The 23,584-nt window shown below is 40.8% G+C and overlaps 1 protein-coding gene across 1 annotated transcript in view; it reads right to left on the reverse strand.

Annotated features, from left to right (window-relative positions):
* enpp6 (ectonucleotide pyrophosphatase/phosphodiesterase 6) overlaps positions 1 to 19,985 on the reverse strand; it is a 176,300-nt gene extending 156,315 nt beyond the window's left edge. The window contains exon 1 of the mRNA XM_034180940.1: positions 19,731 to 19,985. Coding sequence (XP_034036831.1) covers positions 19,731 to 19,959 — 229 coding nt within the window. The 5' untranslated portion in view covers positions 19,960 to 19,985. The remainder of the gene's footprint in view (positions 1 to 19,730) is intronic.
* Between the last annotated feature and the right edge of the window lie 3,599 nt (positions 19,986 to 23,584).

Genomic DNA, 23,584 nt, shown 5'->3' on the forward strand with positions numbered 1-23,584 from the left:
CAACTTGTTCCAGAAAGGGCCAAGAGGGTGCAGATTTTCTTTGCAGACACTGACTCCACCAGGTGATTTCACTGATTAACTGATTCCATCTGCTCAAAGTGATATTAATCAGTGAAATCACCTGGTGGATGGAATCAGTGGCTGCAAAGAAAACCTTCACCCTCTTGGCCCTGTCTGTCTGGAACAAGTTGCCCAACCCCTGGTCTACATTCAAGATTGATATAGATTGGTAGTTTTCACAGTGGTTCACGTCTTTTCCGGATTTCAAAATAATGGGGCAATTTTTGATCCCACATTCTTCTTTAACCTACACATTAGTGATATTTTGAGGACTACTTTCTTCCACTTGCGAAATATAGCGTAGATTCGTCCCATCTTGTCTATGGCTGATGCTGCGACCCTGATTCATACATTTGTTTCTTCTACAACCCCTGGCAAAAATTATGGAATCACCGGCCTCAGAGGATGTTCATTCAGTTGTTTAATTTTGTAGAAAAAAAGCAGATCACAGACATGACACAAAACTAAAGTCATTTCAAATGTCAGCTTTCTGGCTTTAAGAAACACTATAAGAAATCAAGAAAAAAAGATTGTGGCAGTCAGTAACGGTTACTTTTTTAGACCAAGCAGAGGAAAAAAATATGGAATCACTCAATTCTGAGGAAAAAATTATGGAATCACCCTGTAAATTTCATCCCCAAAACTAACACCTGCATCATATCAGATCTGCTCGTTAGTCTGCATCTAAAAAGGAGTGATCACACCTTGGAGAGCTGTTGCACCAAGTGGACTGACATGAATCATGGCTCCAACATGAGAGATGTCAATTGAAACAAAGGAGAGGATTATCAAACTCTTAAAAGAGGGTAAATCATCACGCAATGTTGCAAAAGATGTTGGTTGTTCAGTCAGCTGTGTCTAAACTCTGAACCAAATACAAACAACATGGGAAGGTTGTTAAAGGCAAACATACTGGTAGACCAAGGAAGAAATCAAAGCGTCAAGACAGAAAACTTAAAGCAATATGTCTCAAAAATCAAAAAATGTACAACAAAACAAATGAAGAACGAATGGGAGGAAACTGGAGTCAACGTCTGTCACTGAACTGTAAGAAACCGCCTAAAGGAAATGGGATTTACATACAGAAAAGCTAAACGAAAGCCATCATTAACACCTAAACAGAAAAAAACAAGGTTACAATGGGCTAAGGAAAAGCAATCGTGGACTGTGGATGACTGGATGAAAGTCATATTCAGTGATGAATCTCGAATCTGCATTGGGCAAGGTGATGATGCTGGAACTTTTGTTGGTGCCGTTCCAATGGGATTTATAAAGATGACTGCCTGAAGAGAACATGTAAATTTCCACAGTCATTGATGATATGGGGCTGCATGTCAGGTAAAGGCACTGGGGAGATGGCTGTCATTACATCATCAATAAATGCACAAGTTTACGTTGATATTTTGGACAATTGAAAGGATGTTTGGGGATGATGAAATCATTTTTCAAGATGATAATGCATCTTGCCATAGAGCAAATACTGTGAAAACATTCCTTGCAAAAAGACACATAGGGTCAATGTCATGGCATAGGGTCAATAGCAACAAGCAGATGTGATTTGATGCAGGTGTTAGTTTTGGGGATGAAAATTTACAGGGTGATTCCATAATTTTTTCCTCAGAATTGAGTGATTCCATATTTTTTTTCCTCTGCTTGGTCTAAAAAAGTAACAGTTACTGACTGCCACAATCTTTTTTCTTGATTTCTTATAGTGTTTCTTAAAGCCAGAAAGTTGCCATTTGAAATGACTTTAGTTTTGTGTCATGTCTGTGATCTGCTTTTTTTCTACAAAATTAAACAACTGAATGAACATCCTCCAAGGCCGGTGATTCCATAATTTTTGCCAGGGGTTGTAGTACTGTGCTTCTTATCCCTTTAATTCATCTTATTAGCAACAGAACAGGTCTTGGCCTCAACTTCATCTAAATTCTGGGTCTGCTAGTGAAGCTTAAAACCTGGTTCACACGACAGGATTTTTTTGTAATGAGAATTTATTTGGTTTTAAACATGAATAAGAAGAATAACAAATCAGAACAAAAAATGTCAGCAATAACAACACTGAGCAGACTGCATGGGAAGTAACTTTAGAAAAGAGGTTACACAACAAAAACACAGAGGGCGTAAAATAAAAACAAAACACAACTGTTAAAGTAGACACGGGCATCACACCGCAAAGCAGAACCGTCCGGTCAGTGTACAAGAACTTTTAACAATAGTGTCTGCGAGGTTCCTGGGAAGGTAATCAATAAGAGGGTGCCACATTTCTGTAAACAAATTGTCATTGCCTCTCAGTTTTGCGCTTATTCTTTCCATTGGCATAGCTCTAAAAATGTCATTATACCACTCTGTGAATGTAGGGAGTTTGTCCATTATCCACTTATTCAGAATACATTTCCTAGCCAAAGAGAGAAACTTCTTGAGCAATTTACCGTTGAAGTATGTAGTTTTAGCTGGCAGTCCTAATAAAAACTGACCGGGGTCTAAAAAGATTTTACATTTCAAAATTGTACCAATCTCCTTTGCTATCAGTGATATTTTAGGACATGACCAGAAAAAATGAAAATAGGTACCCGGAGTCTGGTTGCACTTTCGACATGAAGAAGATCTGGAAGAGTCAAATTTATTCAAAACATACGTAAGGGGTTCTATGCTGCCTATGAAAAATTCTAAATTGCATTTCTCTTAATCTGTTACTCAAAAAAACTGAGTAGATGTCACGGATTGCTCTTTGCCAGTCTACTTCATTGTAAGAAAGACCAATATCCTCCTCCCATCTCTTAACAAGTTTCTCCACACTATCCCTAGTAAATTTAAGTAACACACCATAAAATCGAGAAATAAACCCTTTTGTAATTTTAGATGTGGACAAAAAACTCTCAAGTGGATTTAACAATGACTTATCCTTATACAGAGATTTTACATTGCTATTTATAAAATGCCGAACTTGTAAATATGAAAAAAAGGCATTATTAGGGAGGCCAGAAGCATCCTTCACCTGTAAGAAAGACATGAGACTGTCATTTTCACTGAAAAGATCTTTTGCAATAAGAAGACCTCATCCATACCAATCAACAAACACTGCATTGCTTACTCCAGGAAGAAACATTTGATTATTTAAAATAGGTGACAGAAGTGAAAAGCAACCCTTCCTCCCAACATACGAAGACATATCTCGCCAAGTTTTGACTGTATTTAACAGGAGGGGATTACAACGCGCCTCTGCTGTAATATTCTTAGATGTAAGCTCTCCTAAGAAATTATATGGAGCACATGACCATGCTTCAAGAGGGTCCAAACCCCCATTTAAGTAGGCCTGTATCCACTCTCTTATAATTCTGCCCTGACAAGCCCAGCCATACAACCTGATATCAGATAAGGCAAGTCCACCTTTCTCTTTTGTCAATGTTAAAACACTCAATTTCAACCTCGGTTTTTTATCCTTCCAAATAAAAGCTGAGAAGTCTCTTTCAATCTCCCTGGCTTTCTTCTTAGTCAAATATATATCAAATCAAATCAATTTTATTTATATAGCGTGAAATCACAACAACAGTTGCCCCAAGGCGCTTTATATTGCAAGGCAAAAGCCATACAATAATTACGGAAAAACCCAACAGTCAAAACAACCCCCTATGAGCAAGCACTTGGCGACAGTGGGAAGGAAAAACTCCCTTTTAACAGGAAGAAACCTCCAGCAGAACCAGGTTCAGGGAGGGGCAATCTTCTGCTGGGACTGGTTGGGGCTGAGGGGAGAGCATCGGGAAAAAGATATGCTGTGGAAGACAGCAGAGATCAATCACTAATGATTAAATGCAGAGTGGTGCATACAGAGCAAAAAGAGAAAGAAACACTCAGTGCATCATGGGAACCCTCCAGCAGTCTAAGTCTATAGCAGCATAACTAAGGGATGGTTCAGGGTCACCTGATCCAGCCCTAACTATAAGCCTGAAAGCTGAAGGCTCTGCCTCCCATTCTACTCTTAAAAACCCTAGGAACTACAAGTAAGCCTGCAGTCTGAGAGTGAAGCGCTCTATTGGGGTGATATGGTACTAAGCGGTCCCTAAGATAAGATGGGACCTGATTATTCAAAACCTTATAAGTGAGAAGAAGAATTTTAAATTCTATTCTAGAATTAACAGGAAGCCAATGAAGAGAGGCCAATATGGGTGAAATATGCTCTCTCCTTCTAGTCCCTGTCAGTACTCTAGCTGCAGCATTTTTGATTAACTGAAGGCTTTTCAGGGAACTTTTAGGACAACCTGATAATAATGAATTACAATAGTCCAGCCTAGAGGAAATAAATGCATGAATGAGTTTTTCAGCATCACTCTGAGACAAGACCTTTCTAATTTTAGAGATATTGCGCAAATGTAAAAAATCAGTCCTACATATTTGCTTAATATGCACATTGAAGGACATATCCCGATCAAAAATGGCTCCAAGATTTCTCACAGTATTACTGGAGGTCAGGGTAATGCCATCCAGAGTAAGGATCTGGTTAGACACCATGTTTCTAAGATTTGTGGGGCCAAGTACAATAACTTCAGTTTTATCTGAATTTAAAAGCAGGAAATTAGAGGTCATCCATGTCTTTATGTCTGTAAGACATTCCTGCAGTTTAACTAATTGGTGTGAGTCCTCTGGCTTCATGGATAGATAAAGCTGGGTATCATCTGCGTAACAATGAAAATTTAAGCAATGCTTTCTAATAGTACTGCATAAGGGAAGCATGTATAAAGTGAATAAAATTGGTCCTAGCACAGAACCTTGTGGAACTCCATAATTAACCTTAGTCTGTAAAGAAGACTCCCCATTTACATGAACAAATTGTAATCTATTAGATAAATATGATTCAAACCACCGCAGCGCAGTGCCTTTAATACCTATGGCATGCTCTAATCTCTGTAATAAAATTTTATGGTCAACAGTATCAAAAGCAGCACTGAGGTCTAACAGGAGAAGCACAGAGATGAGTCCACTGTCTGAGGCCATAAGAAGATCATTTGTAACCTTCACTAATGCTGTTTCTGTACTATGATGAATTCTGAAACCTGACTGAAACTATTCAAATAGACCATTCCTCTGCAGATGATCAGTTAGCTGTTTTACAACTACTCTTTCAAGAATTTTTGAGAGAAAAGGAAGGTTGGAGATTGGCCTATAATTAGCTAAGATAGCTGGGTCAAGTGATGGCTTTTTAAGTAATGGTTTAATTACTGCCACCTTAAAAGCCTGTGGTACATAGCCAACTAATAAAGATAGATTGATCATATTTAAGATCAAAGCATTAATTAATGGTAGGGCTTCCCTGAGCAGCCTGGTAGGAATGGGGTCTAATAGACATGTTGATGGTTTGGAGGAATTGACTAATGAAAATAACTCAGACAGAACAATCGGAGAGAAAGAGTCTAACCAAATACAAGCATTACTGAAAGCAGCCAAAGATAACGATATGTCTTTGGGATGGTTATGAGTAATTTTTTCTCTAATAGTTAAAATTTTATTAGCAAAGAAAGTCATGAAGTCATTACTAGTTAAAGTTAAAGGAATACTCGGCTCAATAGAGCTCTGACTCTTTGTCAGCCTGGCTACAGTGCTGAAAAGAAACCTGGGGTTGTTCTTATTTTCTTAAATTAGTGATGAAGAGTAAGATGTCCTAGCTTTACGGAGGGCTTTTTTTATAGAGCAACACACTCTTTTTCCAGGCTAAATGAAGATCTTCTAAATTAGCGAGTTGCCATTTCCTCTCCAGTTTACGAGTTATCTGCTTTAAGCTGCAAGTTTGTGGGTTATACCACGGAGTCAGGCACTTCTGATTTAAGGCTCTCTTTTTCAGAGGAGCTACAGTATCCAAAGTTGTGCTCAATGAGGATGTAAAGCTATTGATGAGATAATCTATCTCACTCACAGAGTTTAGGTAGCTACTCTGCACTGTGTTGGTATATGGCATTGAAGAACATAACAAAGAAGGAATCATATCCTTAAACCTAGTTACAGCACTTTCAGAAAGACTTCTACTGTAATGAAACTTATTCCCCACTGCTGGGTAGTCCATTAACGTAAATGTAAATGTTATTAAGAAATGATCAGACAAAAAGGGGTTTTCAGGGAATACTGTTAAGTCTTCAATTTCTATGCCATATGTCAGAACAAGATCTAAAGTGTGGTTAAAGTGGTGGGTGGGCTCATTTACATTTTGAGCGAAGCCAACTGAGTCTAATAATAGATTAAATGCAGTGTTGAGGCTGTCATTCTCAGCATCTATGTGGATGATAAAATCGCCCACTATAATTATCTTATCTGAGCTAAGCACTAAGTCAGACAAAAGGTCTGAAAATTCACAGACAAACTCACAGTAACGACCAGGTGGACGATAGATAACAACAAATAAAACTGGTTTTTGAGACTTCCAATTTGGATGGACAAGACTAAGAGTCAAGCTTTCAAATGAATTAAAGCTCTGTCTGGGTTTTTAATCAATTAATAAGCTGGTGTGGAAGATTGCTGCTAATCCTCCCCCTCGGCCTGTGCTACGAGCATTCTGACAGTTAGTGTGACTCGGGGGTGTTGACTCATTTAAACTAACATATTCATCTTGCTGTAACCAGGTTTCTGTAAGGCAGAATAAATCAATATGTTGATCAATTATTATATCATTTACTAACAGGAACTTAGAAGAGAGAGACCTAATGTTTAATAGACCACATTTAACTGTTTTAGTCTGTGGTGCAGTTGAAGGTGCTGTATTATTTTTTCTTTTTGAATTTTTATGCTTAAATAGATTTTTAATGGTTGTGGGTGGTCTGGGAGCAGGCACCATCTCTACGGGGATGGGGTATTGGGGGGGTGGCAGGGGGAGAGAAGCTGCAGAGAGGTGTGTAAGACTACAACTCTGCTTCCTGGTCCCAACCCTGGGTAGTCACGGTTTGGAGGGTTTAATAAAATTGGCCAGATTTCTAGAAATGAGAGCTGCTCCATCCAAAGTGGGATGGATGCCATCTCTCCTAACAAGACCAGGTTTTCCCCAGTTCCCAAGTTACACACCGATTCAATGTTAATTTTAGTGACCTCCGATTGGCGTAACCGGGTGTCATTACTGCCGACGTGAATTACAATCTTACCGAATTTACGCTTAGCCTTAGCCAACAGTTTCAAATTTCTTCAAAGTCACCTGCTCTGGCCCCCGGAAGACAATTGACTATGGTTGCTGGTGTCGCTAACTTCGCATTTCTCAAAACAGAGTCACCAATAACCAGAGTTTGTTCCTCAGCGGGTGTGTCGCCGAGTGGGGAAAAACGGTTAGAAATGTGAACGGGTTGGTGGTGTACAGGGGACTTCTGTTTAGGGCTACGCTTCCTCCTCACAGTCACCCAGCCGGCCTGCTTTCCCGGCTGCTTGGGATCCGCTGGGGGGCAGCTAACGGCGGCTAAGCTACCTTGGTCCGCACCGACTAAAGGGGCCTAGCTAGCTGTAGGATTTTCCAAGGTGCGGAGCCGAGTCTCCAATTCGCCCAGCCTGGCCTCCAAAGCTACGAATAAGCTACACTTATTACAAGTACCATTACTGCTAAAGGAGGCCGAGGAATAACTAAACATTTCACACCCAGAGCAGAGAAGTGCGGGAGAGACAGGAGAAGTCGCCATGCTAAACAGGCTAAGAGCTAGTAGCTGCGCTAAGCTAGCGGATTCCTAAAAACACACAAAGTGAATAATGTGTAAATAATTTAGAGGTGATTCAGCAGAGAGGATGCTTTAGTTAAGGCATGTGAAGATTACACTGTGAAATAAATCGCTATCTAGTTATCTAGATCAATCTAACTACAAGGATTAAACAGCTAACAGATACAGCAAAACACCGCTGTGCTCCAGAACAGGAAGTGATACAATACCGCAGTGAGAGCCAACCACCAGTAGAGGCCAGTGGGTATATAGGTAACATTTGTAAGGGATATAAAATTCTAGGAAAAACATTCATTTTTAACAGACTAATTTTACCCATCCAAGATACTGGCAGATCTTTCCACCTCATAAGGTCACTTTTAACTTTTTTGCATACATCTTGAAAATTAGACTTCAGTGTTGTTTCAACACACGGTGAAATCTTTATTCCTAAATAGGTGAATCCCGTGGGGGACCAAGAGAAAGGAAAGTTAACTAGAGAGGGAGGATCTGGAGCATATCCAAGCGGCAGTGCCACTGATTTATCAAAATTTATTTTATACCCTGATATAAATGAGAAGGATTGAATAGTAGTCATTAGCTGAGGTATTGACACATCTGGTTTAGTAATAAACAACAATATGTCTTCTGCATAGAGTGCAATTTTACAAATGTGTTTATTCATTTCAAAACCAAAAATACTTTTATGTGATCTAATGGCCGCAGTAAGTGGCTCTACAGCCAGAGCAAAGATTAGCGGTGAAATTGGATCACCCTGGCGGGTTGATCTACCCAGTGAAAACTCTGCTGATTTAATCCCATTAATCAATACACTTGCTCTTGGAGCTTGGTACAATAACCTCACAAGATGTATAAAATTTGAACCCAGCCCAAATTTCTGTAAAGCCATAAACAGATAAGGCCATTCGACCCGGTCAAATGCCTTCTCTGCATCAAGTGAGACAATGAAACCTTTCAAGTGTTTAGAATTAGCATATTGAATAATATTAAGCAGTGTGTCCTCACATTAGTGGAAAATTCTACAGCTAGCCAGGCCCCTGTAGTCGATGCGGACCAAGGTAGCTTAGCCGCCGTTAGTTACCCCCTGGCAGATCCTGAGCAGCCGGGAAAGCAGGCTGACTGGGTGACTGTGAGGAGGAAGCGTAGCCCTAAACAGAAGCCCCGTGTACACCACCAACCCGTTCACATCTCTAACCGTTTTTCCCCACTCGACGACACACCCGCTGAGGAACAAACTCTGGTTATTGGCGACTCTGTTTTGAGAAATGTGAAGTTAGCGACACCAGCAACCATAGTCAATTGTCTTCCGGGGGCCAGAGCAGGCGACATTGAAGGAAATTTGAAACTGCTGGCTAAGGCTAAGCGTAAATTTGGTAAGATTGTAATTCACGTCGGCAGTAATGACACCCGGTTACGCCAATCGGAGGTCACTAAAATTAACATTAAATCGGTGTGTAACTTTGCAAAAACAATGTCGGACTCTGTAGTTTTCTCTGGGCCCCTCCCCAATCGGACCGGGAGTGACATGTTTAGCCGCATGTTCTCCTTGAATTGCTGGCTGTCTGAGTGGTGTCCAAAAAATGAGGTGGGCTTCATAGATAATTGGCAAAGCTTCTGGGGAAAACCTGGTCTTGTTAGGAGAGACGGCATCCATCCCACTTTGGATGGAGCAGCTCTGATTTCTAGAAATCTGGCCAATTTTCTTAAATCCTCCAAACCGTGACTATCCATGCTTAAATTTTCATTATTACGCAGATGATACCCAGCTTTATCTATCCATGAAGCCAGAGGACACACACCAATTAGCTAAACTGCAGGATTGTCTTACAGACATAAAGACATGGATGACCTCTAATTTCCTGCTTTTAAACTCAGATAAAACTGAAGTTATTGTACTTGGCCCCACAAATCTTAGAAACATGGTGTCTAACCAGATCCTTACTCTGGATGGCATTACCCTGACCTCTAGTAATACTGTGAGAAATCTTGGAGTCATTTTTGATCAGGATATGTCATTCAAAGCGCATATTAAACAAATATGTAGGACTGCTTTTTTGCATTTACGCAATATCTCTAAAATCAGAAAGGTCTTGTCTCAGAGTGATGCTGAAAAACTCATTCATGCATTTATTTCCTCTAGGCTGGACTATTGTAATTCATTATTATCAGGTTGTCCTAAAAGTTCCCTGAAAAGCCTTCAGTTAATTAAAAATGCTGCAGCTAGAGTACTGACGGGGACTAGAAGGAGAGAGCATATCTCACCCATATTGGCCTCTCTTCATTGGCTTCCTGTTAATTCTAGAATAGAATTTAAAATTCTTCTTACTTATAAGGTTTTGAATAATCAGGTCCCATCTTATCTTAGGGACCTCGTAGTGCCATATCACCCCAATAGAGCGCTTCGCTCTCAGACTGCAGGCTTACTTGTAGTTCCTAGGGTTTGTAAGAGTAGAATGGGAGGCAGAGCCTTCAGCTTTCAGGCTCCTCTCCTGTGGAACCAGCTCCCAGTTCAGATCAGGGAGACAGACACCCTCTCTACTTTTAAGATTAGGCTTAAAACTTTCCTTTTTGCTAAAACTTATAGTTAGGGCTGCATCAGGTGACCCTGAACCATCCCTTAGTTATGCTGCTATAGACGTAGACGGCTGGGGGGTTCCCATGATGCACTGTTTCTTTCTCTTTTTGCTCTGTATGCACCACTCTGCATTTAATCATTAGTGATCGATCTCTGCTCCCCTCCACAGCATGTCTTTTTCCTGGTTCTCTCCCTCAGCCCCAACCAGTCCCAGCAGAAGACTGCCCCTCCCTGAGCCTGGTTCTGCTGGAGGTTTCTTCCTGTTAAAAGGGAGTTTTTCCTTCCACTGTAGCCAAGTGCTTGCTCACAGGGGGTCGTTTTGACCGTTGGGGTTTTACATAATTATTGTATGGCCTTGCCTTACAATATAAAGCGCCTTGGGGCAACTGTTTGTTGTGATTTGGCGCTATATAAAAAAATTGATTGATTGATTGATTGATCCAGGGTTGGGACCAGGAAGCAGAGTTGTAGTCTTACACACCTCTCTGCAGCTTCTCTCCCCCTGCCATCCCCTCATTACCCCATCCCCGTAGAGACGGTGCCTGCTCCCAGACTACCAATAACCAGCAAAAATCTATTTAAGCATAAAAATTCAAAAAGAAAAAATAATATAGCACCTTCAACTGCACCACAGACTAAAACAGTTAAATGTGGTCTATTAAACATTAGGTCTCTCTCTTCTAAGTCCCTGTTGGTAAATGATATAATAATTGATCAACATATTGATTTATTCTGCCTTACAGAAACCTGGTTACAGCAGGATGAATATGTTAGTTTAAATGAGTCAACACCCCCGAGTCACACTAACTGTCAGAATGCTCGTAGCACGGGCCGGGGCGGAGGATTAGCAGCAATCTTCCATTCCAGCTTATTAATTAATCAAAAACCCAGACAGAGCTTTAATTCATTTGAAAGCTTGACTCTTAGTCTTGTCCATCCAAATTGGAAGTCCCAAAAACCAGTTTTATTTGTTATTATCTATCGTCCACCTGGTCGTTACTGTGAGTTTCTCTGTGAATTTTCAGACCTTTTGTCTGACTTAGTGCTTAGCTCAGATAAGATAATTATAGTGGGCGATTTTAACATCCACACAGATGCTGAGAATGACAGCCTCAACACTGCATTTAATCTATTATTAGACTCTATTGGCTTTGCTCAAAAAGTAAATGAGTCCACCCACCACTTTAATCATATCTTAGATCTTGTTCTGACTTATGGTATGGAAATAGAAGACTTAACAGTATTCCCTGAAAACTCCCTTCTGTCTGATCATTTCTTAATAACATTTACATTTACTCTGATGGACTACCCAGCAGTAGGGAATAAGTTTCATTACACTAGAAGTCTTTCAGAAAGCGCTGTAACTAGGTTTAAGGATATGATTCCTTCTTTATGTTCTCTAATGCCATATACCAACACAGTGCAGAGTAGCTACCTAAACTCTGTAAGTGAGATAGAGTATCTCGTCAATAGTTTTACATCCTCATTGAAGACAACTTTGGATGCTGTAGCTCCTCTAAAAAAGAGAGCTTTAAATCAGAAGTGCCTGACTCCATGGTATAACTCACAAACTCGTAGCTTAAAGCAGATAACCCGTAGTTGGAGAGGAAATGGCATCTCACTAATTTAGAAGATCTTCACTTAGCCTGGAAAAAGAGTCTGTTGCTCTATAAAAAAGCCCTCCGTAAAGCTAGGACATCTTTCTACTCATCACTAATTGAAGAAAATAAGAACAACCCCAGGTTTCTTTTCAGCACTGTAGCCAGGCTGACAAAGAGTCAGAGCTCTATTGAGCTGAGTATTCCATTAACTTTAACTAGTAATGACTTCATGACTTTCTTTGCTAACAAAATTTTAACTATTATAGAAAAAATTACTCATAACCATCCCAAAGACGTATCGTTATCTTTGGCTGCTTTCAGTGATGCCGGTATTTGGTTAGACTCTTTCTCTCCGATTGTTCTGTCTGAGTTATTTTCATTAGTTACTTCATCCAAACCATCAACATGTTTATTAGACCCCATTCCTACTAGGCTGCTCAAGGAAGCCCTACCATTATTTAATGCTTCGATCTTAAATATGATCAATCTATCTTTGTTAGTTGGCTATGTACCACAGGCTTTTAAGGTGGCAGTAATTAAACCATTACTTAAAAAGCCATCACTTGACCCAGCTATCTTAGCTAATTATAGGCCAATCTCCAACCTTCCTTTTCTCTCAAAAATTCTTGAAAGGGTAGTTGTAAACAGCTAACTGATCATCTGCAGAGGAATGGTCTATTGAAGAGTTTCAGTCAGGTTTTAGAATTCATCATAGTACAGAAACAGCATTAGTGAAGGTTACAAATGATCTTCTTATGGCCTCGGACAGTGGACTCATCTCTGTGCTTGTTCTGTTAGACCTCAGTGCTGCTTTTGATACTGTTAACCATAACATTTTATTACAGAGATTAGAGCATGCCATAGGTATTAAAGGCACTGCACTGCGGTGGTTTGAATCATATTTGTCTAATAGATTACAATTTGTTCATGTAAATGGGGAATCTTCTTCACAGACTAAAGTTAATTATGGAGTTCCACAAGGTTCTGTGCTAGGACCAATTTTATTCACTTTATACATGCTTCCCTTAGGCAGTATTATTAGACGGTATTGCTTAAATTTTCATTGTTACGCAGATGATACCCAGCTTTATCTATCCATGAAGCCAGAGGACACACACCAATTAGCTAAACTGCAGGATTGTCTTACAGACATGGATGACCTCTAATTTCCTGCTTTTAAACTGAGATAAAACTGAAGTTATTGTACTTGGCCCCACAAATCTTAGAAACATGGTGTCTAACCAGATCCTTACTCTGGATGGCATTACCCTGACCTCTAGTCATACTGTGAGAAATCTGGAGTCATTTCTGATCAGGATATGTCATTCAAAGCGCATATTAAACAAATATGTAGGACTGCTTTTTTGCATTTACGCAATATCTCTAAAATCAGAAAGGTCTTGTCTCAGAGTGATGCTGAAAAACTAATTCATGCATTTATTTCCTCTAGGCTGGACTATTGTAATTCATTATTATCAGGTTGTCCTAAAAGGTCCCTAAAAAGCCTTCAGTTAATTCAAAATGCTGCAGCTAGAGTACTGACGGGGACTAGAAGGAGAGAGCATATCTCACCCATATTGGCCTCTCTTCATTGGCTTCCTGTTAATTCTAGAATAGAATTTAAAATTCTTCTTCTTACTTATAAGGTTTTGAATAATCAGGTCCCATCTTATCTTAGGGACCTCGTAGTACCATATCACCCCAATAGAGCGCTTCGCTCTCAGACTGCAGGCTTACTTGTAGTTCCTAGGGTTTGTAAGAGTAGAATGGGAGGCAGAGCCTTCAGCTTTCAGGCTCCTCTCCTGTGGAACCAGCTCCCAATTCAGATCAGGGAGACAGACACCCTCTCTACTTTTAAGATTAGGCTTAAAACTTTCCTTTTTGCTAAAGCTTATAGTTAGGGCTGGATCAGGTGACCCTGAACCATCCCTTAAGAGTAGAATGGGAGGTAGAGCCTTCAGCTTTCAGGGTCCTCTCCTGTGGAACCAGCTCCCAATTCAGATCAGGGAGACAGACACCCTCTCTACTTTTAAGATTAGGCTTAAAACTTTCCTTTTTGCTAAAGCTTATAGTTAGGGCTGGATCAGGTGACCCTGAACCATCCCTTAGTTATGCTGCTATAGACGTAGACTGCTGGGGGGTTCCCATGATGCACTGTTTCTTTCTCTTTTTGCTCTGTATGCACCACTCTGCATTTAATCATTAGTGATCGATCTCTGCTCCCCTCCACAGCATGTCTTTTTCCTGGTTCTCTCCCTCAGCCCCAACCAGTCCCAGCAGAAGACTGCCCCTCCCTGAGCCTGGTTCTGCTGGAGGTTTCTTCTGTTAAAAGGGAGTTTTTCCTTCCCACTGTAGCCAAGTGCTTGCTCACAGGGGGTCGTTTTGACCGTTGGGGTTTTACATAATTATTGTATGGCCTTGCCTTACAATATAAAGCGCCTTGGGGCAACTGTTTGTTGTGATTTGGCGCTATATAAAAAAATTGATTGATTGAATTGATTTATTGATTAGTGTATGGTGTCGTATGTTTAATAAAACTGGATTGATCTGAATTAATCAACGTGGGAAGGTAAACTTCAAGTCTTTTTGCAAGTATTTTAGAAAAAATTTTGTTATCAACATTAATTAAACTGATGGGGCGATATTTATCAGCACGCTTATCCTTTTTTAATATTAGTGAAATATCAGCTGAATAGAGTGATTGAGGAAGAGAGCCTTTGTCTGATGAGTGTAAGTACATGTTCAACAGAAGTGGATTTAACAAATCTTGAAATTTTTTTATAAAATTCAGTGCAATAGCCGTCCAGCCCGGGGGCCTTTCCATTTGGCAAATTCTTAATCGAAGTTGCAATTTCTTCAACAGTAACTGGCTTCCCCAAAGTCAACCTATCAGCATCAGAAAGCTCAGGTATGTTCAGACCACTTAAAAAAATCCTGTATTTGTCCCTCCGAAGCTTTATGTTCTGAGGTGTATAATTTTTTGTAAAACAACCTCATTATTTCCACTAATTTATGAGTCTCAAAATGACTTTTCCCACTATCATCTTGCAATGAAGAAATTGCTCTCATTTGTTGTCTACCAGCTACTAAATGTGCAAGCAGGCGACCTGGTTTATTCCCCATTTCAAATAATCTGTGTTTTGCATAAAGTATACTTGCTTCTGCCTTTTGGGTTAGCAATTGATTTAAGAACAAGCATGTTACTTCCAGTTCTTTTGCCAATACTGAAGATGGACAAATTTTAATTTGATTTTCAAGACTGAAAGTTGTGTCTCTAGATCAAGTTGTGCCTTTAAAGCCTCCTTTTTACGAGCTGTACTGTACGAAATAATAAAACCCCTAAGATATGCTTTCAAAGTATCCCAAAGTATAGAGGCATTGGTCTCATCATTATCGTTGTTAGCAAGGAAATCTTTTATCTGATCTTTAAGGAAGGTAACAAATAAGGGTTGTTGCAAAAGTGAGGTGTTCATACGCCAACGCCTTGATGTGGTTTGGGGGGAGGGGGATGACACCACCATAGAAACTTCAGCGTGATCAGAAAGTAAACGAGAACCTATTTTACATTGTGTAGTTTGGTCCAGTACCTCTCTTGTAGAGAAGAAATAATCAATTCTAGAGTAACTCTGATGTGGGTTAGAGAAAAATGTGTAATATTTCCTAGTGGGATTAATAACTCTTCAAACATCCAGCAATTGAAGGTCCAAGCAGAGCAGAGAATGAGATACACAACCAAACGGTTGTGTATCTCATTTTAGACTGAAGAGGTTTAGAGAAGGGGATCTGGTGCACCTCGGGATTCATAGTACAATTAAAGTCACCAGCCATGATACTAAACGGTAACGACAAATTTAGGGCATCAGCCAACAAGCCAGAATAAAATTCTTTTTGGAAAATATTAGGAGCATACACACAACCAATAAAAATGTGTTCACCATACAAGTATCCTGTTATTAAAACATAATGCCCCTGCTTGTCTTTTACACATTTGTCTAAAGTAAATGGAGTGTTTTTATTGATGAGTATAGCCACTCCTCTCTTACTTGAAGAAAATGAAGAGTAATAAACCTGTCCAACCCATTCTATACGCAACTTTTCATGTTCCGTGTCGGTAAGGTGTGTTTCTTGCAACAACACAATATTAGCCTTCTCTTTTTTAAGCCAAGTTAAAAGCTTTTTACGTTTAACAGCATTATTGATACCCTTAACATTGAAAGATGCATATTTAGTAGCACACATATTTAACAACTACAGAAAAACAATGTACCTAATTGTGCAGCAGTAGTTTTTATACAAAGCCCCCAAAAAACATGAGAGTAAATAAGCCTCCCAAATATAAAGAAAATCTGCTCAGTGTAAAAAAAAAAAAAGAAAAAAAAAGGCTTACATCAGTTCTGAGCGCAAAGAACATACACTCAGTAACAGCATAAATCAAACAAAATATAAAAACAAAGGGACCAACGTCCCACTTAGAAAAGGGCCAAGCTAGGCTCCGGGATACTGGGAGGAAACAACGCAAACTGCAAGCACAGGAAAACACACTGCTATTGAGCATTGTCTCTAGTACCTGTGCTCACTCACCCCCGACACAAACCACCAAATTAACATAATATCGTAAGCTTTACAGTAATACAGTCACTCACGTAACTCTTCCTCAAGTGCATTCACAGCGGCCGAAGCCGCAGCTGCACTGTCAAACGAGTACTCCTTCCTCTCATATGTAAACTGCAGGGTCACTGGGAATCTCATCCTGAATCTTATGTTTTTAGCGATAAGCTTTTGGCACACCTCATTGAAAGCTCTCCGTTGCTGAGTGATGTTTTGAGGAAAGTCTTGACGAAAAAAAATTGTGTTTCCCTCAAATTCCAGCTTACGCCCTGCACTGAGGGCCAGGATCTTCCTTTTATCCACCGAGTAATGAAGCTTTATTATCACCGGCCTGGGAGCGACTGACTTGGGGCGGGGGAGACGGTGACACCTATCCAAGATGACACGGCCGTTGGGAGTATCCAGGGTCAACAGCTTGGGTATCCAGGTTTCAAAGAACATTAAAGCATCACATCCCTCGCTGCCTTCTTTCACGTTGAAAATCTTAACGTTGTCCGCACGGCTTCTTGCCTCTTGGTCATCTAGTCGGTTAGTAATGCTAGCCAGCCTCTCCTCGGTGCTAGATATTTTAGCCTCCAGCTCCACCATGCTATCCTCTGTGTTGGAAATGCGCTGTTCAGCCTCATCCAAGCGTCGAGCCTCACTCTAAATCTTGGCGGTGATTGCGTCCAACTTGTTGAAGATCTGGGTCATTCTGTTGTCAATCACCGCAGTACTTTTGTCTGATAAGTGGGTTGAAAGTGAAAGCAAGTCCACCTGTGTACATGGTTTAAGATCGCTAGTGTTAGCCTCATTAGCATCGCCATCTTTGGAGGGAGCTTCGGTATTAGCTTGCCTGCGGGAACTTTTTGGATTCTTCTTTTTGTCGGTGCCTACCAAAGCCATACCTTTGCCAGACATTGTTGCAACCCGTAAAACTTTGACTGTACTCACACTAACATGCAGATGTATCTTAAAAATATCACTTTAGCAGTGGTTTGGTCGGGAGCTATCTGACCTCACACCTCTCAGTATGGCGTCATCACCGGAACTCACATGACAGGATTTTAAAATTATCTTTAGGTTTCCAAAACCTGAGAGACCACACACGTGAAGATAAAAAAATCATGGATCTAACAGTGTTGGTCGTACAGTGTGTGTTGTTCAGCCACACGGTGAGGACAACATACCACACACGAACAGATTTCACACATGAACATTCACAGCTCAGACAGAAAATCTCGCAAAATCTCTTGAGATTAAATGTGACTTCAGAGTAAACCAACTGAGGTACTTTGTGGACTATTTAAAACAGAGGAGAAAAAAACGATAGAAAAAGAAAAGGTGTTCTTTAAAGGAGTGGAGAAAGCGTGACCACCAGCTGTTTTGATTTTATTTTCCGCTCCGTGCGTTCGGCACCTCACTTTCTGATTGGCTGTACGTCACATTCAGCAGGCTGCATTCTCGTTTTGGTTGGAGGACACCACACATGCTGCGATGTCGGTCCAAAATAATCCAACATGTTGAATATCCCTGATTTGCAATCGGAGCGCTCCTGACACACACGGGAGGAATATCTGATAAGATTATCTATAGCATCATCACGATTGTCGGGGCGTCCTTAAGATTGTCAGAAGGGGAAGATCGGGTCCGATATCGGCCTAATTATCCTGCCGTGTGAACCTGGCTTAAGTCCCTTTCATACTGGCATATTCGTAGAGCTGCATATTGCGGCGTTGTGTTTCGTTTAAGTACGCCCAAAATGCACGTGTACTCAGCCTTTTTCCGTGTTCGTAGATTTGCTTGCAACTGCGTGTGTTTACTTTTTAATGCATGCGCAGTCACGTGTAGCCCTGCAGCAGAAAGGTACTCGCTTTAAAATGCTACATTTCCAGCCATGACAAAGCATTAAAGTATTTTCAGATGTCGTTTTCCAAAATCAGGAGGCTTTATGTGGATACGTGTTCATCAGACTGTGATGAGGAATCGGACTGAAAAGAACAGGTCAGACTTTATATTTACTCCATGTGTGAATGAAACAGTCTGTCCACATGAGGACGCAGCTGTCAGCCAACCAATGGATGTATTTAGACTTATGAGTAAATTACAAGAAACATATGTCAGCAATCACATAACTTACAACTTATGTCCCACATGTGGCGGACATATGAGTCATACGGTGGTATGCGTTGAAATTTTCAGCATGCCCAAAATTTTTCAAGAAGGTCAGCGTATTAAGACATATATCAGTGTGCATCAACATGCTCTTAACGTATAAATAAACTTTGTTGTGGTCAATCTTTGCCCTTGCCCTGTCTCTCCTCTTGTGTGTTGTTTGTCTGTTTTTCCTCCAGGTGGCCCAAGGTGCACCTAAGATTCATCAACTCCTCACACCTGTGATTTATGAGCTCCTGATTATGAGCAGCCTCTTAAACCCCGGCTTTGAGCGCACTCCTTGCCAGATTCTACTGATGCTTCCATGAGCTACTTCAGCCTCGAGCTCTGTCTTCTGAGAGATTTCCCTGAGACACCCTCAGTGTGAATTCTGAGCTTCCAGCGAAACTCCGTGACGGTTTGAAATGACTGATGCACAGTGAACACATCAGCTAGCATGTCGAAATGATTGTTGTACAAAGCGTCAGATATCCATTACTGAGATGGATGATGACTGGAGTGCGGTTTGAAGCAGAAACGAGGTGTTAATCCATGAACTGCGGCTAATATCGCATGCGCAGTGAAGGCAGGACTGATTTTTAGGGGGGACGGTTCGGTCGGTGACACCAGCACTCAGAATGTATTGGCTGCACACCCCATGTGGCTGAGATTAAGCTTTTTTCTTGATTTAACTTTTCTTGCTGATTACTTTCATCAAATAGAAAAAAAATTCTCAATTTCATTTACATTTTTATTCATCTGAATTTTTTTGATCTAATCAGAAAAAAAAAATTTGGCAGGGGCGGGGGGTGGTGGGGGTGGGGTGGGTGTAGCATTGTGGTGAGTATTTTCAGTCCATATTGGCTCCTTGAGATTCTGAGTGTCCCCTACATTTTTCAAGTTCAGAGCTGAAAACCAGTCGATCAAGGCCTGTAAACGTTGACTCTTTTCATTTGACTGACTTAAAATTTATGATTTTGTTCAAACCTTTGAAACTGCAAGTCAGAGGACATTTGATAACTTTGAAATTCTCTCTCTCATACACACACAGACACACACACACATAAAGTCACAGACCTGTCATTAATGAGTAGTAATTGGGATATGACAAACTGGGGAAGTCTGGAATCACAAAGTCGGTCTTCACGCCGTTGGTGACGATCTCTTGAAATCCAGGCAGTTGGTCCAAATCATCCAGGTAATCGTACCGAAAGCCGTCGATGAGGAATATGAGCAGCGGCTGAATTGCTAAACAGCGAGGAGCTGCAGTGATCAGCATGAGGAGCCACAGCGAGTCTAACTCCATGACTGTGTCCCAGTCTGTGAGACCTCCTCCACAGCACTCACACAAAGCACAGAGAGTCCATGCTCAATTTGGTCCCACACACACACTCTCTCTCCAGTTGCCTTTCAGTGCGAGTAGGTCCTAAATCCCTCCAATGTGCATCAGTGCACACTTACAAAGAGACCGGCTCGTTGTCCTCCCTGAACCCTGAACCCTCATAGAGCTGGGAAGTGAAAGAGTGCAAGTGTGTCTCGCTGCAGCCACAACAGCTTCAAAACATGCCCTCATAAAGGTTAAAATGTAATATCACAATCACTTTTCCATGAGTGAAAAGAATCATTTGATCTCGATCATCTCTGACATCAATGCAGGTGTTTTTTCCAGCTCTCAATTGACAGAGTTCTGATATGCAGCAGCGTCTTGACACGGATCAATAACACACTGACACAGTATCTCAAGAACCTTGTCACCCACTAGTCCACCCACTTCAGGTCAGAGCCAAATGGGGACAACACACACACACACACACGCAGAAATTATGTACTCGAGGACATAAAAGAAGTAAGGATACCGTGTATCTCAGAATACCTTGGTTGAGCCTGTGAGTGAAAATCTAAGCTTTTCAAGCTTTAGACTATAAAGAACTTTGTTGTTCCAGTGGCCATGTGTCGGGGTGCAGGTAAGCCTCCAATTAAGCAAAGTCACTCTCAGGGCCAACAGAGTCCTAAAATCTAGAGCCCAGTTTATTCCAGCAGAGATCTTAGAATCAGGACGAATGCCAGAAATGTTTTCTCAAAAGGTCACCAACTTGGTGCATGTGAATGTAACGAGTTGTGCATTGTGTACATCTGTTAGATAAGATAAAACTTTATTGATCTCACAGAGGAGAAATTCACGTTACGTCAGCTCTGTTGCTGCTTATACTGTTACAGGCGTCACTAACAGTGGAACAGAGTCTGACATTTAATTCAGTTTATTTCATTAATATAGCGCCAAATCACAACAAAGCTGCCTCAAGGCGCTTCACACAAGTAAGGTCAAACTGTTGTGTAATCTTTTGTTAAAAGAAAGATGTGCTAATGAGAAACTTGAATGAAACTTGAATATGAATTGCCAGGAAATTATTGTATTGTGTACTTTTGATGACATTGAACAGATGTTTAACAGAAAATAAGTTTTGTGCAAAATGTATGCTTTCTTTCAAAGGAAACTATAAGACCAGAATTTGGAGTAAAAGTACAACTGGAGTGAAACACAATCTGTAAAGGAAAATGAATATTGGATTAAAAATGTGGGATTCACCAGAGAAATAAATTCTTCTGGCTGAGGGCTTGTTGAATCAGAGACAAAGGCCCTGACCTGGTAAAAGTCCATGATATCACCTGCAAGTTAACTGAGAGTGACTGGGTGAATTCCAAGAAATGAACTAATTTGCATTTTTGCAGACTGGGTGGAGTTCAAGAAGTAGGCTAATTTACATTTTGTAGAATGATGTCATTAGTAACTGATTTCATTGATGTAAAAAAGTGCTAAGTTTAGAAATGCCGCTCATTTTGGGTGAAGTCACTGACCCCAGAAGTGGATTCTGTGCACTGCTTCCTTTTGCCGGCAAAATAAAAACTGCTTGCTTTGGGACTTCAACTCTCTGATTTTTGTGGACACCGTTAAGGAATAGATTTTATGATTGAGCAGCAGGAAAACTTAGACTCATGTCTGGTGAGTAACAACTTAGTTCTAAAAAACTCCATGACATAACCTTACCAACCCCCAGAGCAGCAGTGGTAAGAAAAAACTCCCTCTGAGGAAGAAATCTCAAGCAGACCAGACTCAAAGGGGTGACCCTCTGCTTGGGTCCAACACAATTTACAAAACAATTCACAAAATGAATATACAGGAGATGTTGCCGGTGCACAGGACAGGAGGGTGCAGAATAAGACACTACCTCCATCTCTGGATGGAGCTGCACCTCAATCAGAGAGAAAAGACAGAATCAGGCATTGGAAAGAGAACAAATAGAGTATAATTTGTCAGCATTAAACAAGAGAAACAGAATAAATACTAAGGTGATGGCCAGCTACTCACCCTAAGCTTCACTAAAAGACCCAGAATTTAGATAAAGTTTCCTAATAAAATTAATTTAAAAGGGTAGAAAGCATAGTAGCATAATATGCCAGTATGCTAGCCGTACAAAAGGGAAAATAAATGCAACTTAAGTCTGGACTTCAAAGTCTCTACAGAATCTGACTGTTTTATTGACGCAGGGAGCTCATTCCACAGAACAGGGGCACGATAAGAAAAAGCTCTGTGACCCACAGAATTTTTATTCACCCTAGGGACTGTCAGATCCCGCTTTTTAGATACACGGCACACGCTCACCCTCCGATGAGTGTGTTTGTGTACAAAACCAGCTCTCCGTCTCTGGGGTCCGACCTTCGTGTCTCCACGGGTATTACCTGGCAGGGCTGCACAAAGGCTGTTCAAGCTGGTGGCGAGGAGATTCGTCTAGCTGCTCACTGCCTCCATCCGGACGTCCACCCCGCTGAAGCTGATCTCGCACCCCAGTCGAATAGCCTTCTCAGAAACCAGGATACGAACCGGCCACGCCCGTTAACGGCAGCTCTCCTCTTATGGATCAGGGCTCTTGGAATGTTGCTAGATTTTAAATTTAGTGACTCGTACAGCGAGTCCCCAGGATGTGTTATTTTCATTAAAAAACCAGACTAACCTTTTAGAGCCTTTTGATGTTGTACACCCAATAAACTTTAACTTTTACACCTTAAGAAGCATCAATAATCCAATGTCCGAGCCTTAACACTTTAACTGCATGCTTGGAAATTTATTGCAGGTTTTGCAAGTGCTGATAACATAATCAAAATAGGTTCTATGGTGATAATTTCACAACAGTAATTCAAGTATAATTAGAATAATGATTGGCAGAGATTTTTGTTTTTAATTCAATAATTCTGACTGATCTTACTTTGACTGGGACTGGATTGACTTCTTAACAATTTTTTCTAGGAGTGAGGGAAAGAGGTTTTTGAGGTTAGGGTCCCCAGCTCGATGAACTTGATTTCCTCTTCATCAGCTATTAATTGTTAGCTGACCACGATCCTTGTGTGATGTTGTAATCCTTCAGGAAGTTAATCCACATAAGAATTTATTCTGTCTTCAATCAACCAAAAGTTGATCTAATCCATTCTGGTATGCGGTGATGTTCCTTGAGAGAAAAATCGTTGAACATTCCCCACTCAGACTTAAGGCCAGTGGTTACTCTCCGTTGTTCTGCTACTCCGTGACTGGACGGCCTGAGCGGGAGTTGAAATCTCTCTCAAATAATCTTTTATGGCTCCAGTCCTGTCACTCCACGATTCCAATTGATGCTCACAAGATGGTCAAGTCTTGTGATTTCCTCGTAGCAGGGGAGTAGTGTCAACAGCACCTCTCCCTGGAAGAATAACCCTGTTTTCTGGTGTTTCACAGTTTATATATGTGCTTGACTCTTGTTGTCCTCAGATGATCTTGGTTACCATGGGGACGCTGTTGACTCAAAACCTCCTCCCTTCTACTTTACTGGAAATCCCCGCAGCCCCTACCAGTAACTTATTTCTCAAGTTCCTCTTTTCTGTTAACACTTCAGCTTTTCCGA

Source organism: Thalassophryne amazonica, chromosome 11 (genome assembly GCF_902500255.1).
Source record: "Thalassophryne amazonica chromosome 11, fThaAma1.1, whole genome shotgun sequence".
Taxonomy (NCBI): Eukaryota; Metazoa; Chordata; class Actinopteri; order Batrachoidiformes; family Batrachoididae; genus Thalassophryne; species Thalassophryne amazonica.